The sequence below is a fragment of the Oreochromis niloticus genome, linkage group LG16 (assembly GCF_001858045.2).
Source record: "Oreochromis niloticus isolate F11D_XX linkage group LG16, O_niloticus_UMD_NMBU, whole genome shotgun sequence".
In the NCBI taxonomy this organism is placed as follows: domain Eukaryota; kingdom Metazoa; phylum Chordata; class Actinopteri; order Cichliformes; family Cichlidae; genus Oreochromis; species Oreochromis niloticus.
Window position 1 is genome coordinate 7009588 of NC_031987.2, and position 25968 is coordinate 7035555.

The 25968-nt window shown below is 37.8% G+C and overlaps 1 protein-coding gene across 4 annotated transcripts; it reads left to right on the top strand.

Moving 5' to 3' along the window:
- The first annotated feature begins 961 nt into the window (after window positions 1–961).
- On the top strand, window positions 962–25566 carry stat4 (signal transducer and activator of transcription 4). 4 transcript variants are annotated; one of them, XM_013266228.3, is made up of 24 exons: window positions 962–1120; window positions 1223–1407; window positions 6144–6279; window positions 10338–10436; window positions 11844–11936; window positions 12024–12102; window positions 12197–12282; window positions 12396–12547; window positions 13188–13346; window positions 14673–14765; window positions 14852–14911; window positions 15021–15041; window positions 16448–16541; window positions 16652–16696; window positions 17515–17598; window positions 17687–17785; window positions 18467–18602; window positions 22310–22362; window positions 22553–22647; window positions 23489–23625; window positions 23821–24012; window positions 24119–24164; window positions 24262–24367; window positions 25179–25566. In XM_013266228.3, exons 2-24 carry the CDS (start codon window positions 1280–1282, stop codon window positions 25200–25202), a joined length of 2217 nt encoding a protein of 738 aa, XP_013121682.1. In that variant the 5' UTR covers window positions 962–1120; window positions 1223–1279; the 3' UTR covers window positions 25203–25566. The 4 variants fall into 4 exon arrangements, with proteins under 4 accessions (XP_013121682.1, XP_025759610.1, XP_013121683.1 ...); XM_025903825.1 differs by having other exon boundaries at window positions 16655–16696; XM_013266229.3 differs by having other exon boundaries at window positions 16451–16541.
- Window positions 25567–25968: the final 402 nt, after the last annotated feature.

Below are 25968 nucleotides of genomic sequence, written 5' to 3' on the forward strand. Positions count from 1 at the left end.
GTGTTAATCCATGGTGTTACTCTTAGTTTGTTAGTTTAGCTACTAACAAAGGTATTTAAAAAGTTGCCTTCGCAGCAGAATCAAAATCAAAACACATTTCAACACTTTATGGCTCATTAATTGTGTTTTGAACTGTTTGATTATTATTATTTTTTTAAAAAAAGGTTTGTAAATTATTTTATTATTGGTATAATAATCTTAAATGTCAAATGTTGCCTAAGAATATAGATAAAGTTAGCTACAGTATATGGTTCACCCATTGTGTTTAGCTAACCATTTCAACTGTCAGTTCAAAGTGTTAGACAGCTTAACCCCTCGGTATAACTTTAACAAAACCTATCACCATTTCTAGTGATTTAATTTAATTTGATACTTTGTCATTATGTCAATTTAACTGCTAGCTTAAAAAAGTAACATAATGGTTTAATGTTAGCAAACTGTTAGCAAGCAGTTTATCAGCCATACTTTTATCAAAAATAATTTATGACCTTTAACTCATAATTTAATCTAGCTAGTGTAATTCAGTCATTGCCTATAGATGCTTGTTTCCACCATTTTTAAAAAAAATAATATCAATTCATATTTTCTGCCATCTGTTAACTTGAAATTCTAAGATACATAACTCAAAACTGGTGCAAACAAACTTCCAAAAATTACTTTATAAAAGTTTGTTTACAGTCACTGATTTCATCAGTTTATGGTTTATCCATTATGTTTGGTTGGTCATTTAGACTGTTTATCATTACTTTGTGATCTAGCTGAAAGTAATTTTTGATCATTAATTACCTATCTAAAGATTTATGTAATCAGCTGAGATAAATATGATGCATTCATTTCAGCTACTTCTCTAACTTAGTCTGTTTCTTCATATAACCTTACAGTATCACTTTTCCAGTTGCACCTGTTACCTGTCTAAAAGTTTAGGATCATTCAGAGAGTGTGATTAGCAGGAGGAGGAGGAGGAGGAGGGGCCTTCTGAGTACCTGAGAACAGCCACTGAGGGGAAATGAGCTCGCTTCCTGATCTGAGAGGCACATATAAAAAACGAAAGTCAGCGCAAGGGAAACAAGTGCACATGGTAGATGAAAGCTGACGGGAAGGCAGCGCGGAAACATCTCAGGTAACAAACACGAGGAGAAGCGACATTAAACGATCAAATAATTACATACAATAAATAATCCGTAATTTTAGATAATATTTAACATGTTATTCATGTTTTTAGAGCACTCTTTGGTGATAACGGGTGTGTGCATCGCGTGGTGTCCGAAGGCACAGCATCATGAGCCAGTGGAAGCAGATTCAACAGCTGGAGATCAGACTCCTGGAACAGGTGGATTACCTGTATGACGATAACTTCCCCATGGACATCAGGCAGGGGTTGGCCAGCTGGATCGAGTCTCAGGACTGGTGAGTCCTAATCTATGTGCAAAGAAGTGTGGAAAAAAAAGTCTGTATTACAAAAAAAGGCAGCTGTCTTCATAGGCTGAAAGACCACATGGTATGGAGGACTGAAGCTGCCAAAATTAACATTAACTAAATACACAAATTAGTGACTTAGTAAATAAATAATTATGCAATTAAGTACACAACATGTAATATTAATGTTTTTCTTTTTTATCAAAGTATTGTGAACTATTTATTTACTATTTACCAAATATGTCTGTCTTGTTTTTTCTTCTTTAATATAGCAGTTTATATAAGTGAGTTTTTATTTGTGCTTTAACTTAAGTTGTAGTTTGCTTCCAAAGGGTGGGGATGGTTTAGTTTTAGTATCAGTTTTATTTTTTGTAATGTAAGTACAAAATAAACCCATGACTCAGTCACATAGAGTTATCATCTTCAGTCAATAAAATACCAATTTTATGAAATGCATATTTTTATTTTATTTCAGTTAACTCAGATATTTATGTTACTCATTTTATTTTAGTTTTAGTCAACTATAACAACCTTGTACATAAGACCAAAGATGACCAAATAATAAGTATATATTATAATATATACTTATTATTATATTTAGGATATGAGTCTGGTGTTAATATGCTGGCAAACAAGCAACGAATCAACTCCATAAACACTCACAATGTCAGGCATTTATATTTGTTTAATAAAGCATAAATGTCTAAATAAATATTCTTTAAGAAAAATACTTTAGGGAAAAATGGAGCAAGGCAAAAGGATGAAAAAATAATAATTTAGAAATTAGTAACTTGAAATTAAAATGGATGAATAAATGGGAGAGGCAATAATTCAAGGAAATAATCCTATATAATAGTTCTAAAGCAAAATAAGACAGAAATATTGTCTGTCAACTATTTTAAATGTATAGATATCTATATTTTTAATGGGTCTAGGCTGTTTAAATTTAAATCCAGAAAAGCAGGAGGTTTTGATCCAGACGTCTTCTGAAGCTGAGTGAAAGTTTGTAAAACATAAACGATCACCTGTGCATCAAAAACATGTTGACAAGGCTGAGTTCAAATCGCTGAGTTTATACTTTTGTTCAGTTGAAGCTGATTGATCAAAACCATGACTTCTTGGTTTTACAGCCCACAACTTCACGTCATAGACCTCATTTCCTACAGGAAGCTCTTTTCAGTGAAAAACCCGCTGTAGCTGCACCTTCTTCCTTATCAACGAGCTGCAAACAAAGTCAGAAAACAGTGATCATTTATCACCCACGGAGTGTTTGCGTTTAGCTAAAGGGAGAGTAAATGGATGCTTTTAGTTTTCAGTTTCAGCAGGATTTAGGAATGATTGTGGTCTGAGTTAAAGTACATTTTTCAACAGTGCTAGGCAGATCTGAGAGAACCTGCCTGAAGGCTCTTCCATTCCTTCACTAAAAAACATGTACATAAGGCTACAAACCTTTGAGTTTTATTCCAGAAAAAAATAAAATTTAAAAAGTCCAAGAAATGTATTGAAGACATAATTTTTCATAGTTTTCATTCTTTTTTCTTATACAAAGAAAAGTTGCATGTTTCTTGTTGTTTTCAAAACTTAAAAGACCTTTTTTCTCCTCAAAGATTATTGAGGAGTCTGATTATTTTTGGTTAAGTTCCGTCTAGAAATGGATATATCAGAAATAAATAGGTGATGTAATAGTAGCTACATTTATCTTTTAAATACAGTCTATGATTTTTAACTTGGGAGTAGAAGGTTATTGTTATGCTCGCCATTCATCCCCTAGTGAACGGCGCTGTACGCCTAAGTGACGTCACATCTGCTGTAGCAAGCCACCATGTTGGTGTCGTGTCAGCTGGTCCTGCAGCTGTCGATTTCTTTAAAATGGTCCATTGTGCTGCTGCTATAGGTTGCTATAGGCTGCTATAGGTCTCTTCAACCTATAGGTTGAAGAGACAATACCAGTGCTAATGTGGAAGTTTTGTCTGAATTGTGACATCTATTGCTCATGAGAATACTGCAGGGGGAATTCACACCCTAAGTACTGGAATGAAGGGTACAGAGCTGTGGCATCTCATTATCGGCATGAGAAGAGAAGAACCAAGGAGACAAGCTTACTCTTGAAGTCTGCCTTCAGTGATCGTTCAAGGAACTGCAGTTTTCCTGGGTTTAAATCCATCAACTGGCTTGGGCATGTTTGGGGCATGACATGTTCGCCCCGTGTGAGGGTGTGTGAGGGTTCTGTCTGGGTACTCTGACTTCCTCCCACACCACAGTCCGAAGACGTACAGTTAGTGGGGTTAAGTTAATGCAGTGGTTCACACACCCATATTTTGTTTACAAACTCCATTGCGGTTTATTTCACACCTCAAACATTTAGTAAACAGTTAAGCAAATACAAGTAAACGGCAATAAATTACAGGTAGTAATAAAATATACTACTAACTCTTTTACGCTACGTCCACACCTACACGGGTATTTTTGAAAACTCAGCTGTTTCTATGCGTTTGGGCTTTTCGTCAACACGTAAACGGCGTTGCGATTCACCGAAAACGGAGATTATTTAAAACTCCTTTTTTGCGTTTACGTGTGGACGAGGAATACAGAGTTCGTCACGCAACGTCAAAGGTATGTGCCTCTTTTCACGTCACGCTGTGCGCCACGTTATTGTTTACATGAGATGAATTGCAGAATGGCAGATAGAGACAAAATACTGTTACTGTTAATCTGACTATCTTCAGTTTTTACACGCTTACATATACACACAGTTACTGTCCCTCCATTTAGAAAGGCAGAGGCGTCACGGTGTAATTATTTTATGTGTAGTTGTTTTTTTTCCTGTGTAATAATATTCAACATTGCTATCAATACATTTTTCAAAAAATGTCTCTCTGTGCAAAATGGGTTCAAAAACAAAAACAGCTGTGGGATACTGTTTGTCCGTGATTTGAACAGGCGGAACAAATTACGGCAGGATCAGCCTGATATTATTTGTATCCCACTGTAACTTTACTACATAAAGAGCTAACATGTCCAAAATGTCAGGAGTAGTTAGTTATTACAACAAGTGTTTGTGAACTAAAAATCAAGAATGTGGGATCCTGTTTGTCCGTGATTTGGAGAGCCCAGCGCGTGCTCCCGACGCAGGGAAACTAATTTTGCAGGGGAGACCTACCTTGGCACTTGTGCAGGTGAAGCCAAAGGGAAGATATGCTTCACCATATTTTCCTGTCTTTGGCTTGGAAGGAAGTTGGTTTGGAAACATATTTGGCGATGCTTCATCTCCTGCTTTGCGTTTGTGTGGGAGCCCCGTCAAAAACTTGTCCACAGTGTCCAAGCGCTCTTTTTTTTTTTTTTTTTCTTTTCATACCGCGCCCCCCCTGCAATGGCTCTGCGCCCCCCTAGGGGGCGGGCCCCACACTTTGGGAACCTCTGAGTTAATGGGTGATTCTAAATTTCTAATAAGTGTAAATGACTGTCTGTCTCTCTGTGTTAGCCCTTTGACAGACTGGCAACTGTCCAGGGTGGTTGCAGGTGGGCGCAGGTGGGCACAGCCTATCCATGAATGGATGGACAAAAGCACCACTATTGTCAGAACTTCCCAAGTAACACTTGTTTTTGACTCTTGAGCACGGGACTATTCAGTTCAGTTTTATTTATATAGTAACAAATCACAACAGCAGTTCCCTGAAGGCACTTTATATTGTAAGGTAAAGACCCTACAATAATGCAGAGCAAACACCAACAACTTGCTCACCTTTGTGAGCAAGCGCTTTGGCAACAGTGGGAAGGAAAATCTCCCTTTTAACAGGAGGAAAACTCTGGCAGAACCAGGCACAGGGAGGGGCAGCCATGTGCTGCAACCGGTCTGACCACAGTCTAAGAGTGAAGGGCTCTCATGGGGTGATACGGTACTCTGAAGTCATTAAGATAAGATGGGGGCTGATTATTCAAGACCTTTTATGTAGCAGTAGATTTTTAGATTTGATTCTGGATTTAATAGGAAGCCAACATAGGAGAAATATTCTCTCTCTTTCTAGTCCCTGTCAGTACTCTTGCTGCAGCATTTTGGATTAACTGAACTTTCAGGGAGTTTTTAGGACATCCTGATAACAAATTACAGTAGTCCAGCCTAGATTAGGTCATCCGGGACAAGCACAGAGATGAGTCCACTGTCAGAGGCCATAAGAAGATCATTTGTAACTTTCACTAAAGTTGTTTCTGTGCTGTGATGAGTTCTGAAACCCGACTGAAACTCTTCAAATAAGCTATTCTTCTGCAGATGATCTAATAGCTGTTTAACAACTATTCTTTCAAGAATTTTAGAGATAAAAGGAGGGTAGGAGATTGGCCTATAATTAGCTAAGACGGTGATATGTGGAAAAGATGGCTTTTTAAGTAACGGTTTAACTAGAATAAAAAAGAATAGAATAGAATAGCTCTTTATTGTCATTGTTACAAGAACAATGAAAGGCAGTTTGGCATCTCTCCATGTGAAATACACAATAGCGTAAGTAAGTATTTACATAATAACACAGACAGATTTACATTAACACAAGAAAGATATGTACAACTTATTCATACACCTGCATACATACAGATACACCCATACATACATACACATACATGCATGTATATACTGCCAGCTTGAAGGCCTGTGGTAGGTGGTAAAGCAACTTCTTTGTTCTTCACAGGTTTTGTTGCTCTGAATCTCCTGAATGTGTCACTCTGTATACTTTTAGGGACACGGCGGTGAACGACGAGTCGATGGCTGGCGTGCTCTTCACCAACCTGCTGACCCAGCTGGAGAGGGTGCGCTCGCAGGAGCAGAACTTTCTGCAACGACACAACATGAAAATAATTCAGCAGCAGCTGCAAGTGAGTCCACCTCTCCCCCAGACATTTAATTTCAGCCGAGACCTCAGCACTTCAGATCTGCCTTTGTAACACAAACATTTGTTAGACTTCCTGTTTTCTAGGACAGGCTAGAAGCTGCATGCTCGTTTTCTCACATGATGTCCTTACTGAGTGCTCCACACACGACAAAAACAACTTTCACCCTAATGTGCCCCATACTGGAAAGCAGCCTTGACAGACAGATGCAGTGTAAATAGAGGAAGCTCTACTCACACAGTTTTATTGACACATATAACAGAAGAAACAGGTGAGATTTTTACTACGACATGATCATGTGGAAAGATAAAAGATCAACACGTGCTTTTAAAGCGTCACATACGTGTTTACACAGCAGTGAATGAGACCGTTCGACACACAGTAATGGCAGAAAGATGACAAAGGTATGGATTTCAAATCGCATATGGAGGAAAAGCTGGTTAGTTAGGTACTGGTATTTTTATATGGAAGATTGCAAATAACAGAAATACAAAAAGTTAGAATAAATAAATGACTTGAATTATGAATTAATGTGCTGAAACAAAGAAAATATTAATAATGCATGCTGATATTCATTTGGCTGTCAAAAATAATTAATACATTATTATAATTTGTGTTTGTTATTTAATATTAATATTACTATTATCCATAGTGGATTAAAACTGCCAAAAATATATTTTTTTAAATAAATGAATATTAATTCAAAACTACTGAAAAATAAATATGTTAAATTAAACAGTTAAGAGCTGACTGAAGTGCAGACTAGATTTAATTCAAGGGGTTTAACATTTTTGTATTAAGTGTGTAGGAGGTACAGCTATTTTTATACATGTGTTATATTTTTAGAGTCTCAAAAGCAAGTCTTACAAGAGTGAAGGGAAGACAAAAGTTTGGAGAAAGAGAGAAATCTGATCTGAAGCATATCACATCATCTGTTAAACATGGTGGAGGTAGTGTTAATGCATGGGCATTTGTGGCTGCAGGAACGTGTCACTTATGTTTACTGATGATGTCACTTCTGATATAAGCCGCAGAATGAACTGTGAAGTGTACAGAGCTATACTCTCTGCACAACTGATCAGACCTAGAGCATTCTAGCTGCTAGCAAAGAGCCCCACAGCATCTAAAATCAGACTCATGTTTGTGTCATGCTGATTAAAGCAAATCTGATGATCCTGATCAGTCTGATAGTTTTACATAAATCACATGATTCAGCGCAGGCTGTGGAGCTCCAGGATGTTTTTGAGGAAGTATATGCATGTTAATCATTTCTCATGCAGTGTGATTTCTAACTTGAATAAAGCAATGTGATTACATTTGAAGAAAAGGCTTTTATTTTGTTTTTTTGTTGTTGAAGCCAGAACTGTGAACATGGATTCAACTTGAGCCAAGCTGCAAACCTGTAGAAGAGGTCATAGGTCTAGATGCACAGCTGAAGTTTGCAGACTTAAAAGTATTCAGGAGTTGTGTGAATTATGCAAAGTTTGTAATTAGCTGCAGTTTATTTATGGCAGTCCAGATTAAACAGCTTTAACTCTCATTTAAGTTGATACTTGTGGTGTTTCTACATGAGCTTCCTTTGTTTGTAAAGCTCAGAAAAGAGGTCAGGTTGGATTCTTTGCTCAGTACTTGCAGGTTATGGTGCTGCTCCGCCCGTGGCTTCTTGTTATTGTTGTGCACTTTTATCCACACACTTCAAACAAACTGAACAGAGAGAAAGCGTTCAGCCATGAACTGCCTGAACTGTTGTCATTAAAGCGTTCTCAGTTTTGAGAAGTAGCCTCGTGGTGTGTACATGTGCCTGAGGTGAAAGGGAAGTAATATATAATTGCCGTGCTCACGAGTTGGGAATTGCTGTAAATGTGCAGCTTTCTGTTTGTGTGCTGCCTGAAAGCTGCAGCTCCTGTTTTTGCTGCTACTGTTTTAATCAAATGAAGTCAGCAAAGAGCTTTTGCACATTGAATTCCTTTCTTTCAATGTTGTCTATAAACGATTTAAGTTATTCTCTCTGTCGATGAACCCTTTGAGGATGTCTATTCTGCCAGAGGAGCTCCTCAGGAAGTTCGGTTGTGGTCGGCACTCGCTTTTATTCTGGAAGAAAGACAGATACCTCTTGCAGAATGAACCCTCGAGGCTCATACCACTGCTTCCTGTGAATATGTATATGTGTTATGTGTCAACACTTCTTAGAGGAAGCAGCTACTCCTGTGCGATAGTCGAGGGTGTTTGTGGCTTGTTGTTGTTGTTGTTATGTGTTCATGTAACAGAGGAGAGATTTTAGCTCATGTTTGAAACTCTATTCCATTCATGTTCACGCAGGGTCTTTCTTTGAGGGGAAACCCCTCGCAGTGGTAGGCGCACATTTTTAATCTGACCTTCGCTGCTTGCTGAGGGAAAATGTCAGGAGTGTTGGGTTTGACTGGTAAAGTACCCACAACAGCGGGAGAAGTATTTATAGTGAATTTTTGCTGAATAATGTAGGTCAGCTTGGTGAACGGTACAAACTCTGAAAAGATACCAGTGCATCACTGCTGCTGTCATAAGACTGAGCGTGTAGGTGTGTGTGTGCGTTTGTGCATCCTCAGTCTGTCGTCTGACAGTGATGAAATATTAGTCACACCTGAAGGCGAGACAAAAACTTTCCCTCTTCCTCCAGAAGAAGTTGTTTGTACTTTTCTTGGTGAGCATTTGAATGTATGTAGAGGCCGATGTGCAGCTTCGGAAAGTTTGTGGCTTCTGCCGCATATATTAGCCATATATAGTCTAAGAATAAAGAGATTTAAAGATACAGGCATCTGGCAGGAATGTATGGAGGCTTCAAACTCCCAAAATGAAAAATAAGTTGATTTTTAAAAAATGAATTAATATACCATTAAAGGCATCATTAGAATACCGAATTCACAAAAACAGAATATGTCATTAAAGGCACAGAAACAAAATATATAATCCCACTTATCAATTTTTAGCAAATACAAAAACATTAAAGAATAATACAATAAAAACAGAAATAAAAGATTCGCTAGTGTAATGTAATGACTTGGCTCCTCTTTTAATTAGTTTCTTAATTATTTATATATTATTTATTTATGTTTTTAGCTTCATAATTTTTTCACTGGTGTAGGTCTTTTATGGAAGAACTAAAGTGCAGAATCTAAAAAAACAAACCAAAAAACATTAAAAGGCCATTAACGACTTGGAAAGCAATAAATGTAGGTATTTATTTATACAACATATGTTTCTATTGACTCTCCTGTTTTACTTACTTTAAATTTCCTATTTTAATGATTAATGTCAGTGCATAACTCTGTGATTTGCCTCGCAAAAAGCAAAAAAGAAATGTATTAAGAAAATGATGAGATAAATACATCTTTGAAAGAAAGGAGAAAATGGTAATGAGTGAATGAACGTAGATAGATGGATTGGAGAAATACATAAATGTGGCACTTATAGATATGGAATGGAATTTAAAACAAAAATAATAATTTGGGCCCTGAAGTCTATCCCTACTTAAGAAATCTAAGGTTTCTAGTGGACAATTATCCTCAGTTAGGTTTATTTGCTAAAGATTAACAAGGTTTGTCTTACTGTTGCTTCTTTTCTTTTTTTATTTAACCTCATGCTGCAAGTTGCGTCATTACAATTTTGATTATGCAACTTTTACATGTTTATAAATGAGGCTCACACGCTTAAATCTGTTCAACTAAATGTTGTGGTTAAATTGTTTGCCCTTAAAGAGTCGAACCTGGATGCGCTCCAAGTATCTGTCTGCACCTCTGACTTTATTTACTCAGATGCTGTTCACGGAGAATGCTCGTTTTGTGTCCAGTTAAACTTCATTCCTTTGTTATTGAACTAGAGGGCTTCCGCTCTGTCAGGGATTTCCTTTTCATCTCTTCTTCACAGATAAACAGACACTGTGGGAGTATTAATCATGCTGTGGTTGGTTTATAGCCTACTTACACAAATGATCACATCATTAGGGAATCATTGGTTTTTCTCAGGGGGTTTTATAACTGAAATGTTCTCTGTTTGCGTCACTGTAGCTGAAATACGCCACCAATCCTGCTGTAATGGCCAGAGTCATCTCCACCTGTCTCAGGGAAGAGCGCCGTATTCTCTCCAGTGCCTGCATGCAAGAACAGGTTTGTCACATTGTCTGCCTCAGTGAAGGGAAAGTCCCTTTATTACAGTCTCTGCTGGTAAATCTGGGCCACTACCAGGAAGACTGCACTGTAAAACATACTTCACACCCCCACCCTCCCAACCAGCCAGTTCACTTTATTCCCAACAATCAGTGTTTGGCTTTTTACGGTAATCACTTAAGTGTTTCTATTCCCGTGAACAGGATAACGGTGTTTGTTTTCTTAAGCTGGGTTGTTCCGTAGAGACTGCTGCTTCACTTACCTCACTGTTTGGGTTTAATGCACCATAACTTTATTGTTATTGGAGCCAATAAAGAGTAATAAACTCACCTTGGACTACCTGCCCAGCACTACACAGCACACAGACATCATTAACACCTTTTCTTTCTAATATCCGTGCAAAAAAACGTTGTAAAGACCAAAAACAGAAGCAGTCATAAAGAAGTTTACTATATCGCCTTAAAACGTTTCAGTGATGCTTTACAGCTTCTGCTCACATCAGTTGGCACAACACATCTGTTTTTGCAGGTTTAAACTCAGTCTGGTTTCAGGTTTCAGAGGAAGAAAGAGGTCTTCTATATGCAGATACTCATAGCTAGAGTTTAAACTTTTAGAGAGTCTCTGTGCACAGAGGCTGTTTGTTCCCAAAATATTACCCACGCAATATTAGAATTTAATGTGCCAGAAAAATATTCAACACGTCCCAGTACACGATATGTCAAATAAATCGACTGTTTACAAAAGATGGATGTAGCCACTGTGCTCATCCATCATCTTTGGAGTCCACATATTAACTAAATTTTCAGCTAACTTGAGAAAGTTTGATTACTATGCTGCATCCATGAACTGTACACAGACACAGCTACATGCTAATACTATGGTGAATATTCACTCACCAAAACCAAAGCTGTGGACAGCCTGTACCTCAAAATAAACTGTGGCATTTCTCAGATAATTGGTTAAAAAATGCCTCATAGGCATAAACATGATTAAGATCCAGTCTTTAATTAAGTCTTCAATTTGCAGAGACCAAAACCAGTGAGTAACATGTTTTTTATTCATGCACTGCCACCCTGAATTTTCCCAAAGTTAATGTTTTCTTGTCTAAAGATGGCAAAAAGCAACTTTAAAAAAACATTCATTACACACTGTATCGAACATGAACCCCACGGAGGAACATGACCCTGAATCACAAAGCCACAACATCGTGACAACAGCGTGATTAATGGTAAATGGCCTGTATTTATATAGCGCTTTAATAGTCCCTAAGGACACCAAAGCGCTTTACATATCCAGTCATCCACCCATTCACACACACATTCACACACTGTTACAGTCTGTTCAGAAATATAAGTTGTAAATAAGTAAATGTTTGGTTTTGGGTTTTTTTGTTTTGTTTTTTTACAGGGTCCTCTGGAGAAGTCTTTGCAGAACTCTGTGGCGTTTGAGAGGCAGAAGAACATGGACAACAGAGTTGGGATCATCAGGGGCAGCGTGCAGGTAACTCAAACACCTTTAATACAAGATGGAGAAAACACAAAGCTGAATTTTATTGATAAATTTTATACAAAAAATGTCTGTTTCCAGTTGATGGACCAGGCTGTGAAATACATCGAGGACATGCAGGATGACTTTGATTTCCGCTACAAGACCCTGCAGTCTCGAGGTGAGCCATTTTACAAGTTGTAAAAATAAAAATAAAAAGTAATTTACTATTTTAGAAGTCTTATTTCATACTACTGTTTTTGTGGTTGTGTCAGAATCAACCGATAGAAACTCTGACGTGATGAAACAGGAAGTAACAAGACTACAGGAAATGCTAAATCGGCTTGACTTTAAAAGGAAGGTACGCACATGCAAAGCTCTGAAACGTGACAAAAATATATCCAGGTGTACAAATAAAAAATTAACTGCAGTGTGTTCATCAGCCATAAACAATTTATTTCATGCCTTTGTTAGGAGATTTTATCAAAGATGGATGTTGTGATCAAAGAGATTGACGACCTGATGACCTCTCAGCTCAACCCCGAGCTGCAGGACTGGAAACGAAGGCAGCAGATCGCTGCCATCGGGGGTCCTCTGCTCACCGGGCTGGAGCAGCTGCAGAGCTGGTAATGACCTCCAACAAAAAGTCAGAAATCCTTACTGTTGCTGCAATGAAGTACTTTGGTATGGAGTCCCAAAAATGCCAAAATAATATTAATAAATTATGTTAACAGGACATATGGCAGTATATCTGTTGTGTTTGTAATAGTTAAGTACCATTTGTATATCTGCTATAATATAGATATATGGAGGACCAACACCAACTGAAATAAATTCATTATACAAAAACATAAATGTATACATTATTTCTAAAAATATTTATTTATAAATTGAATATTAATGTCCCAGTACATATGACACCCTATAACTAACAGCCTGGTATAACTAACTCATTAGTATAATTACTATGGAAGCTTGTTTCTGTGACTGAAAAACTTTTTTAATATTTTGGTTTGTTTGTTTTTATTTCTTTTAATGGCCATCCATAACTCGAAATGTCAAGTTATGGATGGCCATTTCTCTTTTTAGGTGGCAGAAACAATCTTCTATAATTATCAGTTGTCAGTTAAGTAGTTTACCATTGAGCAAAATATTTGAGTATATTGTAACTAACTGGCAGAGGTAAAGGATTTTAAGGTGGCGCTATGCTGTTAAATAAAGATCAGATAAATTTTCTGTCCTCATCCTATTCTTCGCTTCTCTCAGGTTCACCCTGACTGCTCAGAGCCTTTTCCAGATCAAGCGTCAGCTGGACAAACTGGGGGAGCTGGTGGTGAAGGTGACCTATGAGAGCGACCCAATACCCCTGCAAAAGCCTCAGATGGAAGAGAGAGTGAAATATCTCATTTACCATCTTATCAAGAGGTACCAACACAGCTCAGCAGAAGACATTTTATTCCTTTAGCATTTGTGAAAGAAATCTGTGTTGCATGTGGGGGTATTTCTATGATTTTTATTTTTTCTAAATGTGGTGACACAGAACGAGAATATTTAATTTGAAATTGACACAAGGGGGCAGGATGTCCTGGGCCCTCAAGCAGATTACATGAAAATTGGCCAGAGTTGACAAAAGTACAGACATTTTGTACTTAAGTAGAAGTACAGATACCAGTGTTAAAAAAATAGTTAAGTAAAAGTTGAAGTACTGATTCAACTTCTTTACTCAAGTAAAAGTAAAAAAGTCCGGCTAAGAAATGTACTCAGAGTAAGAAAGCAAAATTATAGAACCTTAAAAAAACATCTCAACACCTGTTTTTATGCAAAGTAAACTGAACCTTGTATAATATAATAATATAATATAATAATAAAATAATATCAGCAGGAATACAAACTTTATTTCAGTCTAAATTTTAATTCTAATAAAGGTACTCTTGAATCAGGTAAATGGAACATGACCAGGGGGAAAAAAAGATCAGTTTGATCAGTTTGATGTTTGAAGGCCCGCAGTTATGTGAAATAATGACTCCCCTCAAATGCATCAAACAAAATGTAAGGAATAGAAAGTCCATTTGTTTAAAATTGTAGAGAGTAAAAGTAAAAGGCTAGAAGAACAAATACTCAAGTAAGGTACAGATAACTAAAAATTCTACTTAAGTACAATAACAAAGTATTTGTACTTCGTTATTTCCCACCTCTGAAATTAGCTGCACAAGAAATTAAACCCTGTTATCAAAAGAAGTATTTAGATGCTTTTAATTTATTAAACAAACTGTCAGAGACTAACACAAAAACCTCAGTTTTGCCAGGAGTAACATAAAGGAAATTTAATCTAATAAGTGATATTAGTGACACATTCACTGAGATAAGAAAGAAAGAAATGGTAATAGATACTACTGAAGCTGTTAAGTCAATAGCCGAAAGATAACCTATATAATGAAACCAGAGGTGGTCCCAGGATTGAGCCTTGAGGGACGCCACTCGGGAGAGGAGGAGATGGAGATGTGCAATAAGCAGTGCAAGAGATCCCAGCCTAGTTCATCTTTGTGCAGAACAACTTTCAGTGCTCTGAAAAATGGAAAAACAGGACTTCCTCCTCTACTTCAGCTTCTGACAACACATTAGACAATAAACAGAAAGGTGGTAACTACCAGAGGAGGAACATAGCCAGCTGTGGTTTGAATGTTCTCTCTCAAGCTTGGGGTGTTAAAGTGAAATTGTAAATCGTATGAGGTGTGGTTTTTTTTTTCGCAGCTCATTTGTGGTGGAGAAGCAGCCATGCATGCCCACACATCCACAAAAACCCCTCATCATCAAGACTGGAGTGCAGTTCACCACCAAAGTCAGGTATGGTCATGTGACATCTTTTTGTTTCAGGAATTGTTTCTGCTATTGGGTCACCGTTTGTTTCAGTTTATTCTGATTTCTTGCAGACTCCTGGTTAAACTTCCAGAAGTGGATTATCAGCTGAAAGTGAAAACAACATTTGACAAGTAAGATGATTCATTTTCTTATTAAATGGACCCCACAGAAAATCTGTCTTCACTTTTTCAGTAAAAATAAGATAAAAATGTTGTGTGCTGTGCTTGTGTGTTTCTGCAGGGACCTCCCCCCGGGCAGAGTGTGAGTACAAACTGTCTCAGTGTGCTACTACTAAATGTCCGAGAACAGGAAATGGCACCAGATTAAAAGCAACCTAATCTGCTCGCTTCTGTCTTCAAAATTTATTATGGCTGGACTCTAATACAGTAGTTAGGCATGGTTTAGTGATAAAATTAATACTACTTTAGCTAATACTGGACCTTAGAACCCCCTCATTTTATTCTCTGCGTGAAATAAGCTGTTTTAGCTCCTTCCTCTTTAAGACAACTTCTGATAGGCTGCCCCTCATAAGCAAAAGGTTTGAACAGCAGGTGGGCGGAGCATCTGTGCCTGAAGTATTCATACAGGGATATCCACTCTGATTTAACATCATACAAATTCAAGACTGGAAAAAAAATTAATGAAATGTCTTTAAGGGGGTAAAAACTTAAAAATTAAAAGGTGAAATCAGCCCTAAAGCTTCCTGTTTTATGGCTTCACTGGTCTGTTATTTGTTTGGAGGAGTTACCAGGTGTAAATATGGTTTAAAAAGGCACTTGGAAACCAAATGTGCACCTCGGGGGAGCTTTGCCTCTAACTTCCTGTAAAACCAGATGCAGGAAAAAAACATATGATTGGGTGAAAGTCACTTTAAAAGCTCCAGGAGTTTACTGAAAACAAATGAATTAAAAAAAAAGAGTGACAACATCAGATTGAGAATATTTTCTCAGATGTCAATGAATACAGGCATGCCTTGATATTTTTACTTTCTCTTCTTTCCCTTTTCCTCGGTTCTCAGGAGGATACCAAGCAAAAATACTCTGTATTCATTAAGAACCAGTTGCCTGGACTTCACTTTTATAGAAGTAGCACTTCTTCAATTTTTGCTGTTTAAACAGCTGGTGTTTACCGCCACCTTCTGGTGGTCTTAGCCTGATACCGCGCACTGGAACAGACAGGAAAAACAATAGGATTTAGGAAGCCAGGAAATACTTGCATAATGTACTTGCCTTTGTTATAACTGTTTAACTTGTCAATTATTCAAAAATCCATAAAGATATATGGGCTTTAATTAAAGATTTCATCCCCAAATTATAACAAAAATTTTACAGCGAAATGTGATCAGCTTGGTTTTCTTTTATAAATCTCTGTTTTAGATTTATTCATGTATTGACAGATTATATATGATGCACAGATGTTATACATGGACCTTGCAGGCAGGACAGTCTGCAGCTGAGCCTTCTTAAAATCACCTGATTTAAAAACCTTTACAGTAAAATGACTGGAGTGTTTTATTTTGAAAACTATATACAGATTTTAAATATGGTTTATTTTATTGTCTAAAACGATCCACAAACACTTCCTCCTCTGAATTAAGTCCATCTTATAGATGGATGCTCGTAAACGTTGATAAGAAAATCAAGTTTTTTTTCTCCTTTTCTCCTTAGAAGTCGTCAGTTTTTCATCCTGACCAACAACACTAAAGTTATGGACATTGAGGACTACTCAAACGGCTGCCTCTCAGTGGAGTTCAGACATCTGGTAGGTCAAAACTCTGACAAATGTTGACAATTGTTTAACTGGTTCTTCAACCTTCAACCATTTATTTAAAATAGTGTGTAGTCATCTCACTCAGAGTTTGTGTTTTACAGCAGCTGAAAGAGAAGAAATACATCAACGGCACCAAAGGGAATGAGGTAGGAAATGTAGATGGACTACGGAGGACGAAAACTGCCAAATAAAAGAGACTCTGTAAATAAGTTCAGATATAATGAAGTACACAAAAAAGTGTAGGAATTTTTTTTATTTAAAAAATAATGTAAATCGATTTTATTTTTTTTGTTTTATTTGTAGTATTTTTTTTCCCATTAAATTTTTTACTTATAATTTTCATTTATAAAATGAGACATAAAAGAATTTGTCTTTTCCCAGTGATCTTTTTCTTGTTAGGAGAATGCATTAAGCACTACATTATTTATCTGTATTTATTCCTCATTCCTCATTTGCCTGTATTGGGCATCTACGTGTATTTGTTTTTTAATTTTTTAAGTATTTTCCCTTGGTTCTTTTCACTATTTATTTCTTCTATTTATTTCTGCAAACTTTTTTAATTCACCTTTTATTTTAAAGGAATACAGCTAAAAGTGTCTGACTGGGACAGTTTTTCACCTGCTTCACCTGGATCATGGTTGATTCAGAAATACATCATGTAACTAATGCATTTAAATAAATGTAAACATTTAATGGAAAAGTTGATAAATAAGGGAATTAATACAAAGGTAAGTAAATATCGAAGCACAACTATCAGTGCCATAGTTTATAAATTATTTAATGTATCAGTTTTATTAGTATTCAGTGTATTTAATGACATATTAATTGATGTGTCGCATCGTATGCTCATGATTTGGCAGTTTCTGTCCAATGACCATTAACGCTGCTTCAGATGGATTTGTGCATCATATTCAATGAATCTGCCTTTGAACTTGAGTTGATGTTTCAGTGTTTTATTTTTCAGGGCCTGCTCTCTGTGACAGAAGAACTTCACTCTCTCAGTTTTGAGGCCTGCTTCACGGTGCAGGGCCTCACCATCGACCTGGAGGTCAGCAGCAGAGCAGATTTATTTCAAACTTGTTTTTGTTGCTGTTCATTTATGAAATAATTTATTAATATTTACTTTTATTTTCCAGACGTGTTCCCTGCCGCTCGTTGTGATTTCCAATGTGAGCCAGCTTCCTGGCGGCTGGGCCTCCGTCATGTGGTACAACCTCCTGACTGATGAGCCGAGGGTGAGCCATTCTAGAAGTCTTCTAAAAACAGAAAATCATTCATTTGAAAGTTTATTTACAAAAATTTAAAGTAAAGAAATAAGCTGAATCAAGCATAAGCTCACTTTCAGCTCAACATATTTGAGCACCACCTGGACGTCTTTTTTTAAAGCCTTTGTTTTCATGACTTCTTTTCACAACACAAACACAACAAAAAAACGTTTTTCCTGGCTGTTTTTCCAATTTCTTGTGAAGTTACCCAAATATAATAATAAATAAAGAAATACAGATTTAATTTCTTCAGTGGACCTCTGTTGTACTTTCAACAAACATCACAGACCTTCACAGGCCATTCCTCCATTTTTCATGTCTCCAAAAATTTGTTTTCCCAAAACAGACGTGCATTTTAACAGCATCAAAATTACACAAATTACAAATAAATCTTGCAATTCACCCCCGTCTCCTGAGTTTAACATCAGTTCATTTAAAAAACCTGCTAAACATGAAGAAAACTGACTTAAATCCAAAGTCTTTGACTTCCAGAGCGTGACAACAAATTTTGCTGATGTTCCATTTACTCTGGTTCTTCTGTAACTGCAACTCATGTTCTACAGCTGTTTTGGAGATGTTAGTTTTCTTTTTTTTTTTTTAATGCTTCACAGCCTCCCTCACCTTCTCCACCTTCTCCATCTTCCTCCACAGAACCTGGCTTTCTTTGGGAACCCTCCTCGGGCCAGCTGGAGCCAGCTCTCTGAGGTCCTCAGCTGGCAGTTCTCCACTTTTGCTGGGCGAGGCCTCAACAAAGAGCAGCTCACCATGCTGGGAGAAAAGCTCTTTGGTATGTTTGTCTTTCAGTTTTGTTCTTTCGCAAAGGTTGAAGATTGAGAAAAAATAAATTAAAAATGTGGCTTTAAAGTCATTAAAACATTATACTTAAGAAGACAACTGCAAGCTAACAAGCTAATTAGGACTGAAAGTTAAAGCTGAAGGCAGAAAGATCTAAAGAGAGGTGGGAGAGTGTTTACTTGTTTATGGAGGGTGAAGCGACACCTCTGTCACTGTGAAACCACACGCCAGCAGAGATATTCAAGTATGTAGGTGGTGCAGAGACTCCAGAAAGTCGCTCAGTTTAAAAGGGGAAGAACCAGAAACGTTATTCGAGCCAAGTATCAGACTGGTCCAGCTATAAAGTCAAAGTCAGCATAGCAGAGGAACTCTGAGGGGCGATCACAAAGTTCTGAGAACAGGTCCATAAAAATGAAAAGCCTTACCTGATTTGCATCCAGTAGATCACCCTTCCAGCGTGGCTGTTCTTATATATTGCTGACCACTTCCGCTACTGGCTCAACCTCAAGTTTATGCATAAAGCAAGCACGTTTGCTTCAAGCTGAGCCAGACTTCATGTGAAACAACAGGGAGCTTGGTCTGATCAGTCAAACAAATCACTCTAAACGACCAAAAGTAGCATTAAAGGTGATGAACAACAGCGTTTTGGTGTTGTTGTTTTTTTAACCCAATCAGATCCCAACAAATCAAAGAAGCTAAAAATGAAGCTGAAGCTTCTTTGATGCTCTGTTGCTCTGTTTTCTGTATGCTCGTAACACTTTAATGTTTCAGATCATCCAAAAAAATTCAAATATTATGCAAAGATAACACAAGTAAACACAAAATGCAGTTTCTAAATGAAGGTGTTTATTATTAAGGGATAAAGATCCAAACCTACATGACCCTGTGTGAAAAAGTGATTGCCCCCTAAACCTAATAACTGTGGAGGAAGTTGGCTCATCTTTGTAGAATTGTTGAAGTTCGGCCACATTGGAGGGTTTTCCAGAATAAACCACAGCTTCTCAATTGGATTCAGGTCAGGACTTTGAGAGGCCACTCCAGTCTTCATTTTGTTCATGATGAGTTGCTTTTTGAGGTATTTTGCTTCAGTTTGTCAAACAGTTTCTGTTAAAGTGATTTCTTGATTCAGCAGGTCTGCCAGTAATCAGGCCTGAGTGTGTTTAGTGACGCTAAACTTTGCTTTCCAAACGATGTGGTTAATCACAATTTAACAAAAGGGGCAATCACCTTTTCAACCAGGGCCAGGTGGGTTTGGATAACTTCTCTCTTAATCAATAAATAATTATTTAAATTTAAAGCATTTTGTATTTACTCATGCTGTGTTCTCTAATATTAAATTAGTTTGATAATCTGAAACATTTAAGTGTCATAAATACACAAAACACAAGGACATCGGGAAGGAGGCAGACAGTTTTTCACCCCGCTGTATATCACCTGCTCCTGATTAGGGATGGGTATCCTTTAGGTTTTATCCGATACCAGTACCAAACCGGTACTTTTGAAATGGTGCCGGTGCTTAAATGGTGCTCGAACCGGTGCTTAAAGAATGGAGAACACAAAATTGGTCCAAAAACCTCTCATGTTCAGCTGTTTTTTTTGTAAAAAGATAACAATGTTAGCCTTTTCTGCAGCTATAGGGCATATATGGTATCACTCTTGGCTGGAAGCAGTGCTTAAACAATGGAAAAAACACAAACTTTGTCCAAAAACCTCTCATGTTTAACTGTTTTCCACTTTTTCTTTGGTCATTTTAGCCTTTTTGGCCAGGGTGAAGGGAGTATCTGCCATCAAACAAGAAGCCACATGTAACTACGACGGTGTTTGCTAGTTCACCTTACATGCATTAATGTAATAACGTGGTTAGCCTACTCAATGTTAATTACACACGAACAACATGAAGCTACTCACGCAGAGAAGAACGGCTGCTGCTGCTGCCATCATCATCGTCATCATTTCTGCTACACTGGCAGGGCTAGGGGCCAGGACTCTACTCTTCGGGTTTTTGGGGGATGTTGCTAACTCCGGGTCCGATAACAGGCACCACACCCGCAGTAGATGTGCACGGTGTGAGGTCTCGCAGCAAGCTATCAAATACGGCGCATTTCTCGGCTTTTAACAAAATGCTATACGTCGCCAGGTGTTTCATTAGATTCGAGGAGTTACCTCCTTTGCACAGTATCACCTTAAAGCACTTGTTGCAGGCTGCTGAGTTTGCATCTTTTGCTGTGAAGTACAGCCAGACTTTTGACCGCTTCAACTTGGGTGTTTTTAATCTGTAGCTCTGCTCTAAAAGAACGTACGTACCTGAGCCCGCCTACTACACTTGCAAAAGTAAAATGATTGGCTAGAATCCAAAGTGTATGACATCTCAGTAAAATAAAGCACCGAAATAAAGCACCGAACTGTGCGCTGCTTTTCGGTCTGCTTACTACCGTCTATGTCAGAACCCGGTACCCATCCCTGCTCCTGATCTGTCTGCTGAGTATCTCACTGTGTGAAAATAGCAAATTGTATGAATATAAATGAATTGAGGCAAAAAAAAACCCCAAAAACCCTGAGATCTGTCTCTCGCTGGTTTCAGTACTTTCATCTTTATTGTAGCTAAACCTCCGTTTCCTTTCCTTAACCTGTTTGGTTAATAATTTTGCTTTACCGGGATGTAACATAGGCAGGAAGAGACGGTGACAGGTTAACCTGCAGGCAATGATTCTTTCTTCCAGCCACTGGATAGAAGTCAGACTTGAGGAAGTGCATTCGCTTCTGAACTCTACAAATAATCAAAATAGGGGACATTGTGTGAATTTGGAGAGCCGGCATCTCTTGCTGATGGAGCTTGATTTTATTCTTGATTTTGAGAAAGTATTCCAAGCTGTTGAAGGAGTGCTGGGAGCATTTCATCGCTGCCAGAGGAGACTGTTCCGAAAGAGCTGGGAGCCAAATTGTCCCCTGACTTTGGATCAAGTTAACATAATAAAATCCAGAGTCGGGAGAGAGGAATCAAGGATCCAGTTAGAGGGTAATCGCTGCTGATTACTCAGACCTCACAGGATTCATTTGTGATTTTTATTTTCCAGGTTTTTATATGCATTATCATGCCACAGACTCTGTTCTATGAGATAAATAAGCTCCAGGATGAAAGAAATATTACCTTTCATTGAAATTTCCCAGATTACTATTGAAGCCTATGAAAAAGGCACCATGAAAGGCAGATTTTTTTCTTTATTTTAAAAAATTATATTATTCCATGTCTTGTTACATATGAGACATGGAATAGTATAATTTTTTCCCCCAGGATATTTACCTTGATGTGATCCACGTTTCAAAGTGTGGAAAGAGTTTGAAACTGAGTTTGACTCCTTGATTTTACCAGAAATGCTGGTGCATGAACTCCTGTGATGTTGGGTAAGCTCATTGGCTGTAGACGCTCCACTGCATGCACTGCATTTTGATTCGGTGGGTTTGTTGTTGATGAGAACTCGTACCTCAAAGCCTCAAAGCTTCATGACAACATGCTGTTTGTCTCGGAAACTGTAGTAAAACCACTTTATGCCCACACGGGGAAGGTCACACTAGTACAGTAGCTCTCCTGCTCACAGAGTTCAAAGAATTTTCTAAAACAAGTTCAGAGAATAACTAAAAAGCTGCTGACCTTGTTTTCCTGGGACGGCCATTTATGATAGTTTTTCTTTGTCTCTGTAGGTCAACATGCCTCCTGCAGCGACTATCAAGTCTCCTGGTCCAAGTTTTCCAAGGTGAGTCTTAGATAATATGAGCATGAGCGGCTCGGTACCATTATTTTCTGCGTTATTGTGCCATCTAGTGGCAGTCATAAAACCTTCTGCTGTGTTGTTAATGCTGGTCATCTACTTTTATCCCATATCGTATCTAATTTCAATTTAAAGTCTGAGAAGGTTCTCACTCTCTCTTTTTCCGATCATGCAGGAGAATATTCCAGGGAAGCCGTTCAGCTTCTGGATGTGGCTCGACTCGATCCTGGAGCTCATCAAGAAGCACCTGCTGCCGGTCTGGAATGAGAAGTAGGTCATCGTGTCCTGGCTAAAAGATCATAAACAGAAAATGTGACAACTTCTAAAAACAAACAAACAAACAAAATAAACTCCACAAAAAGATGAAAGGGCTATTAGACACATGAACAGCTAGCATTAACATATGAAGGACCAAAACTGCCAACATCAGTTGGGAAAGACAGAACAGTTAGATACATTTATAAAATATTAATATATTTAATATTACATTACAATAAAATTCATTTTCATTAAATTCATTAACATCAATATGTTTTCTTGCTGTGAGCACAGCATCTAGTGTTAACCAATCAGAGACAAGTTTAAGCCCTCATTTGCATAGAAGGAAATGCAAATGTCAATTAAATGGAAACTCAAATGGAAAGTAAATACACAGATGAATAAATACAGAATTAAATGAAAACAAAATGTGGCATAAATGTACATTTCTATTAGGTCATTAATGCCTACATTTATTGTTAATGCTGCTGCTTTAGCAGTTAGAGGTTTTTTAATTTTTGGTGTTGTTTTTTGGGAGGGTTTCTTGTCTTTTTAGAGTTTGAATCAACAGAAATTATGCTGAGTTCAAGTGTGTAACAGGTTGACTAGATGATATGTGAGCCAAATTTAGACACCTTTATAAAGGCTTTATCCCAGAAAATAGCATCACTGGATGTCTGCAGGTGCCAGATATCACCTGCAGACTATAACCCTGTCTTAGAAATGTGCAGCTGCGAAACGCATTAAGATAAACTTTGTATGAATGACAGATCTAAAATGTGAAATTGGACAACAGATCTCACTGGCTGAAACCAAAAACTTACATTTCTTTTGTCTTTCACCGCCTCTGCAGCTACATCATGGGATTTGTGAGTAAAGAGATGGAGCGAGCTTTGTTGAAGGACAAAGAGCCAGGCACGTTCCTGTTACGCTTCAGCGAGAGCCACCTCGGCGGAATCACCTTTACCTGGGTGGAGCACGGCGATAACGGTGAGGTTTCCCTTTGTCACATAAACCAACATCATCAGACCACGTGTGGTAATAAAATGCAAATGTACACCAAACCTTTAACTATGATAAGACAGTTAAATAAACTTTGTTGCTAGAAAATCTTTAAAAGTGCGGTTTAACTTGCTTTACTGACAGTGGACAACAAAGTTTGCTAACAGTAACTTTTCACACCAGGTGAGGTGAAGTTTAACTCTGTGGAGCCTTACACTAAAAACCGGCTCAGCGCGCTTCCGTTCGCCGACATCATTCGAGACTACAAAGTGATCTCAGACGGGGTTGTCCCCGAAAACCCGCTCAAGTTCCTCTACCCCGACATCCCCAAAGACGAGGCCTTCGGGCGGCTTTACAACAGCCAGCCCAGCAAAGGTAAGATCTAATTATGAGGTGAAGTGTTCAAGTTTTTGCTGGGAAACTCTCAGGCTAATTCTCAGGTCTAATTAAATATTAATATAAACCTCTGTTAAACTTCCAGTGCATCCTTACATCCCATCAACCCTGATCCCCATCTCAGAAATGCGGTGAGTTCATATTTCACTCAAGTCGAGCTCAGTTAACTTTAAACAGAATTTCAAAACAGGCAAAATGTATTTTAATGTCTCTTTTAATGTATTTCAGCTCCAACGCGAGCACCACCCCGCGGTCGTGTCAGTCTCCGGAGCCCCCGATGACACCTGGAGAGTTTGACATGCTCAATGAGCACCTGTGCTTCGACATCGACACCGTAAGTTTATATTATTGTACTTAGTGGATATACTGGTAATAATATGCTCTTTATTATTGTAAATGAATAAGACACTGTATGTGTCTTATAACTCTTAACTCTTATCGTTCTGTGCAGTAGAGCTAAAATAGAAAATGGTAAAATGTGGAAAACTTCTGGAAACCTCATAATAAAAACAGTAAATTCATTATTCTGCTTGTTTCAAGTCAACATAGTCTATAAAAGATCAGAAGTTCGAGATTATACATTACTGCGACTAGGACCAAAGTGCCAAACACCGAAAATCAGGGTTTTGTATATTTTCTGTATTTAAAACAAGCATTTTTATTATCGTTAAATGCTCAACTTAAAGACTGAGACGACAGTTACATCACAGATTTATTATCAGCACAGAATAATATCTGTAGTCTCTGTGTTCCTAACTCTGAGACTGTGGACAGTGCAGACACATTACTGCAAACACTGTTGAAACATGGCACACTGATCAGTGATTGATGAATTGTTGTGTTGTAATCAATCACACTGATGGAAAGTTGTCTCACATAAGATGATGTGAATATTTATGACGTTAATGATTTAGGATTTTAAATTTGGATTAAATGGAGTTTGGTTTTTTGTGTTTGCTGACAGTCTGACTGTAATCAGATTACATTTCTTGTTGACCTGTGATCACAGGCTGAGATTAAATAATTGAAGACTGCCTCTGATCAGCCTTGCTGAAACGGAAGACTGCTTTTTGGTTAAGCTCAGAATTTGTTGAGTCTGTCCCGATGTTATGCCGCTAATACTTTTCTTCTTTTTGCGTTTACAGATGAGCTCTCCGTATTCAGAGTAAAAAGAGGGAAAAAAAACATTTGCATCTGGAGCTTCTTTGAATCCTTTGTCAATATCGTGACTCCCGTGAGGCTGTTGTTTTTACAGGGTTTGTGTTTAATGTGTTTTTAAAGCATATTTTATGTGCTTGTCCATGAAAGAAAAGTTTGTGTCATGATGGTTTTGTGTCTTTTATATTTTTAATGTTCCGTCATGTTTTTCTATAAGAAATGTATTGTATATAAATCAATCTGAACATGTTTATTGTTTTGTTTTTTTGTTTGTTTTTTGTAGTGGATATTATTTTGATACTTTATGTCTGCATCTGTCTCTTTCACCTGTTTGTTATTGGCAAAAAAGTTAAATACACGCAGTGTTTTGATTCCCTTTGTCTTAAACTCATTTACACAGTCGCTCAGCTCTCCTGCCACCTGCTGGCCACCTCAGTGAAACAGCACCGAGGTTTTGTGCTTTTATTTTGAAAGCAGTAGGAAGTGAGACGTCGGCATGTAGCAGCTGCTGCTGCTTGGCGGTTTTTACTTACGGCGTTTCTGGAGAATCACGTGATTCTCGGTGATTGTTGAAGGGTGAGGCTGTATTTGGGCTCTTGCGGAAGTTAAAAAAAACCCCAACAAAACAACAACAAAACACCGGCTGAGGTGTCTCCATAACGTGTCCTCTCAGAGCCCATGTCCCAGTGTTGCTGCTGCTGCTCAGAAATTATTATCATAAAGAATAAATCATTATTTATACCATGTTATTCATTAATCCCCATTACTCCTAATCAG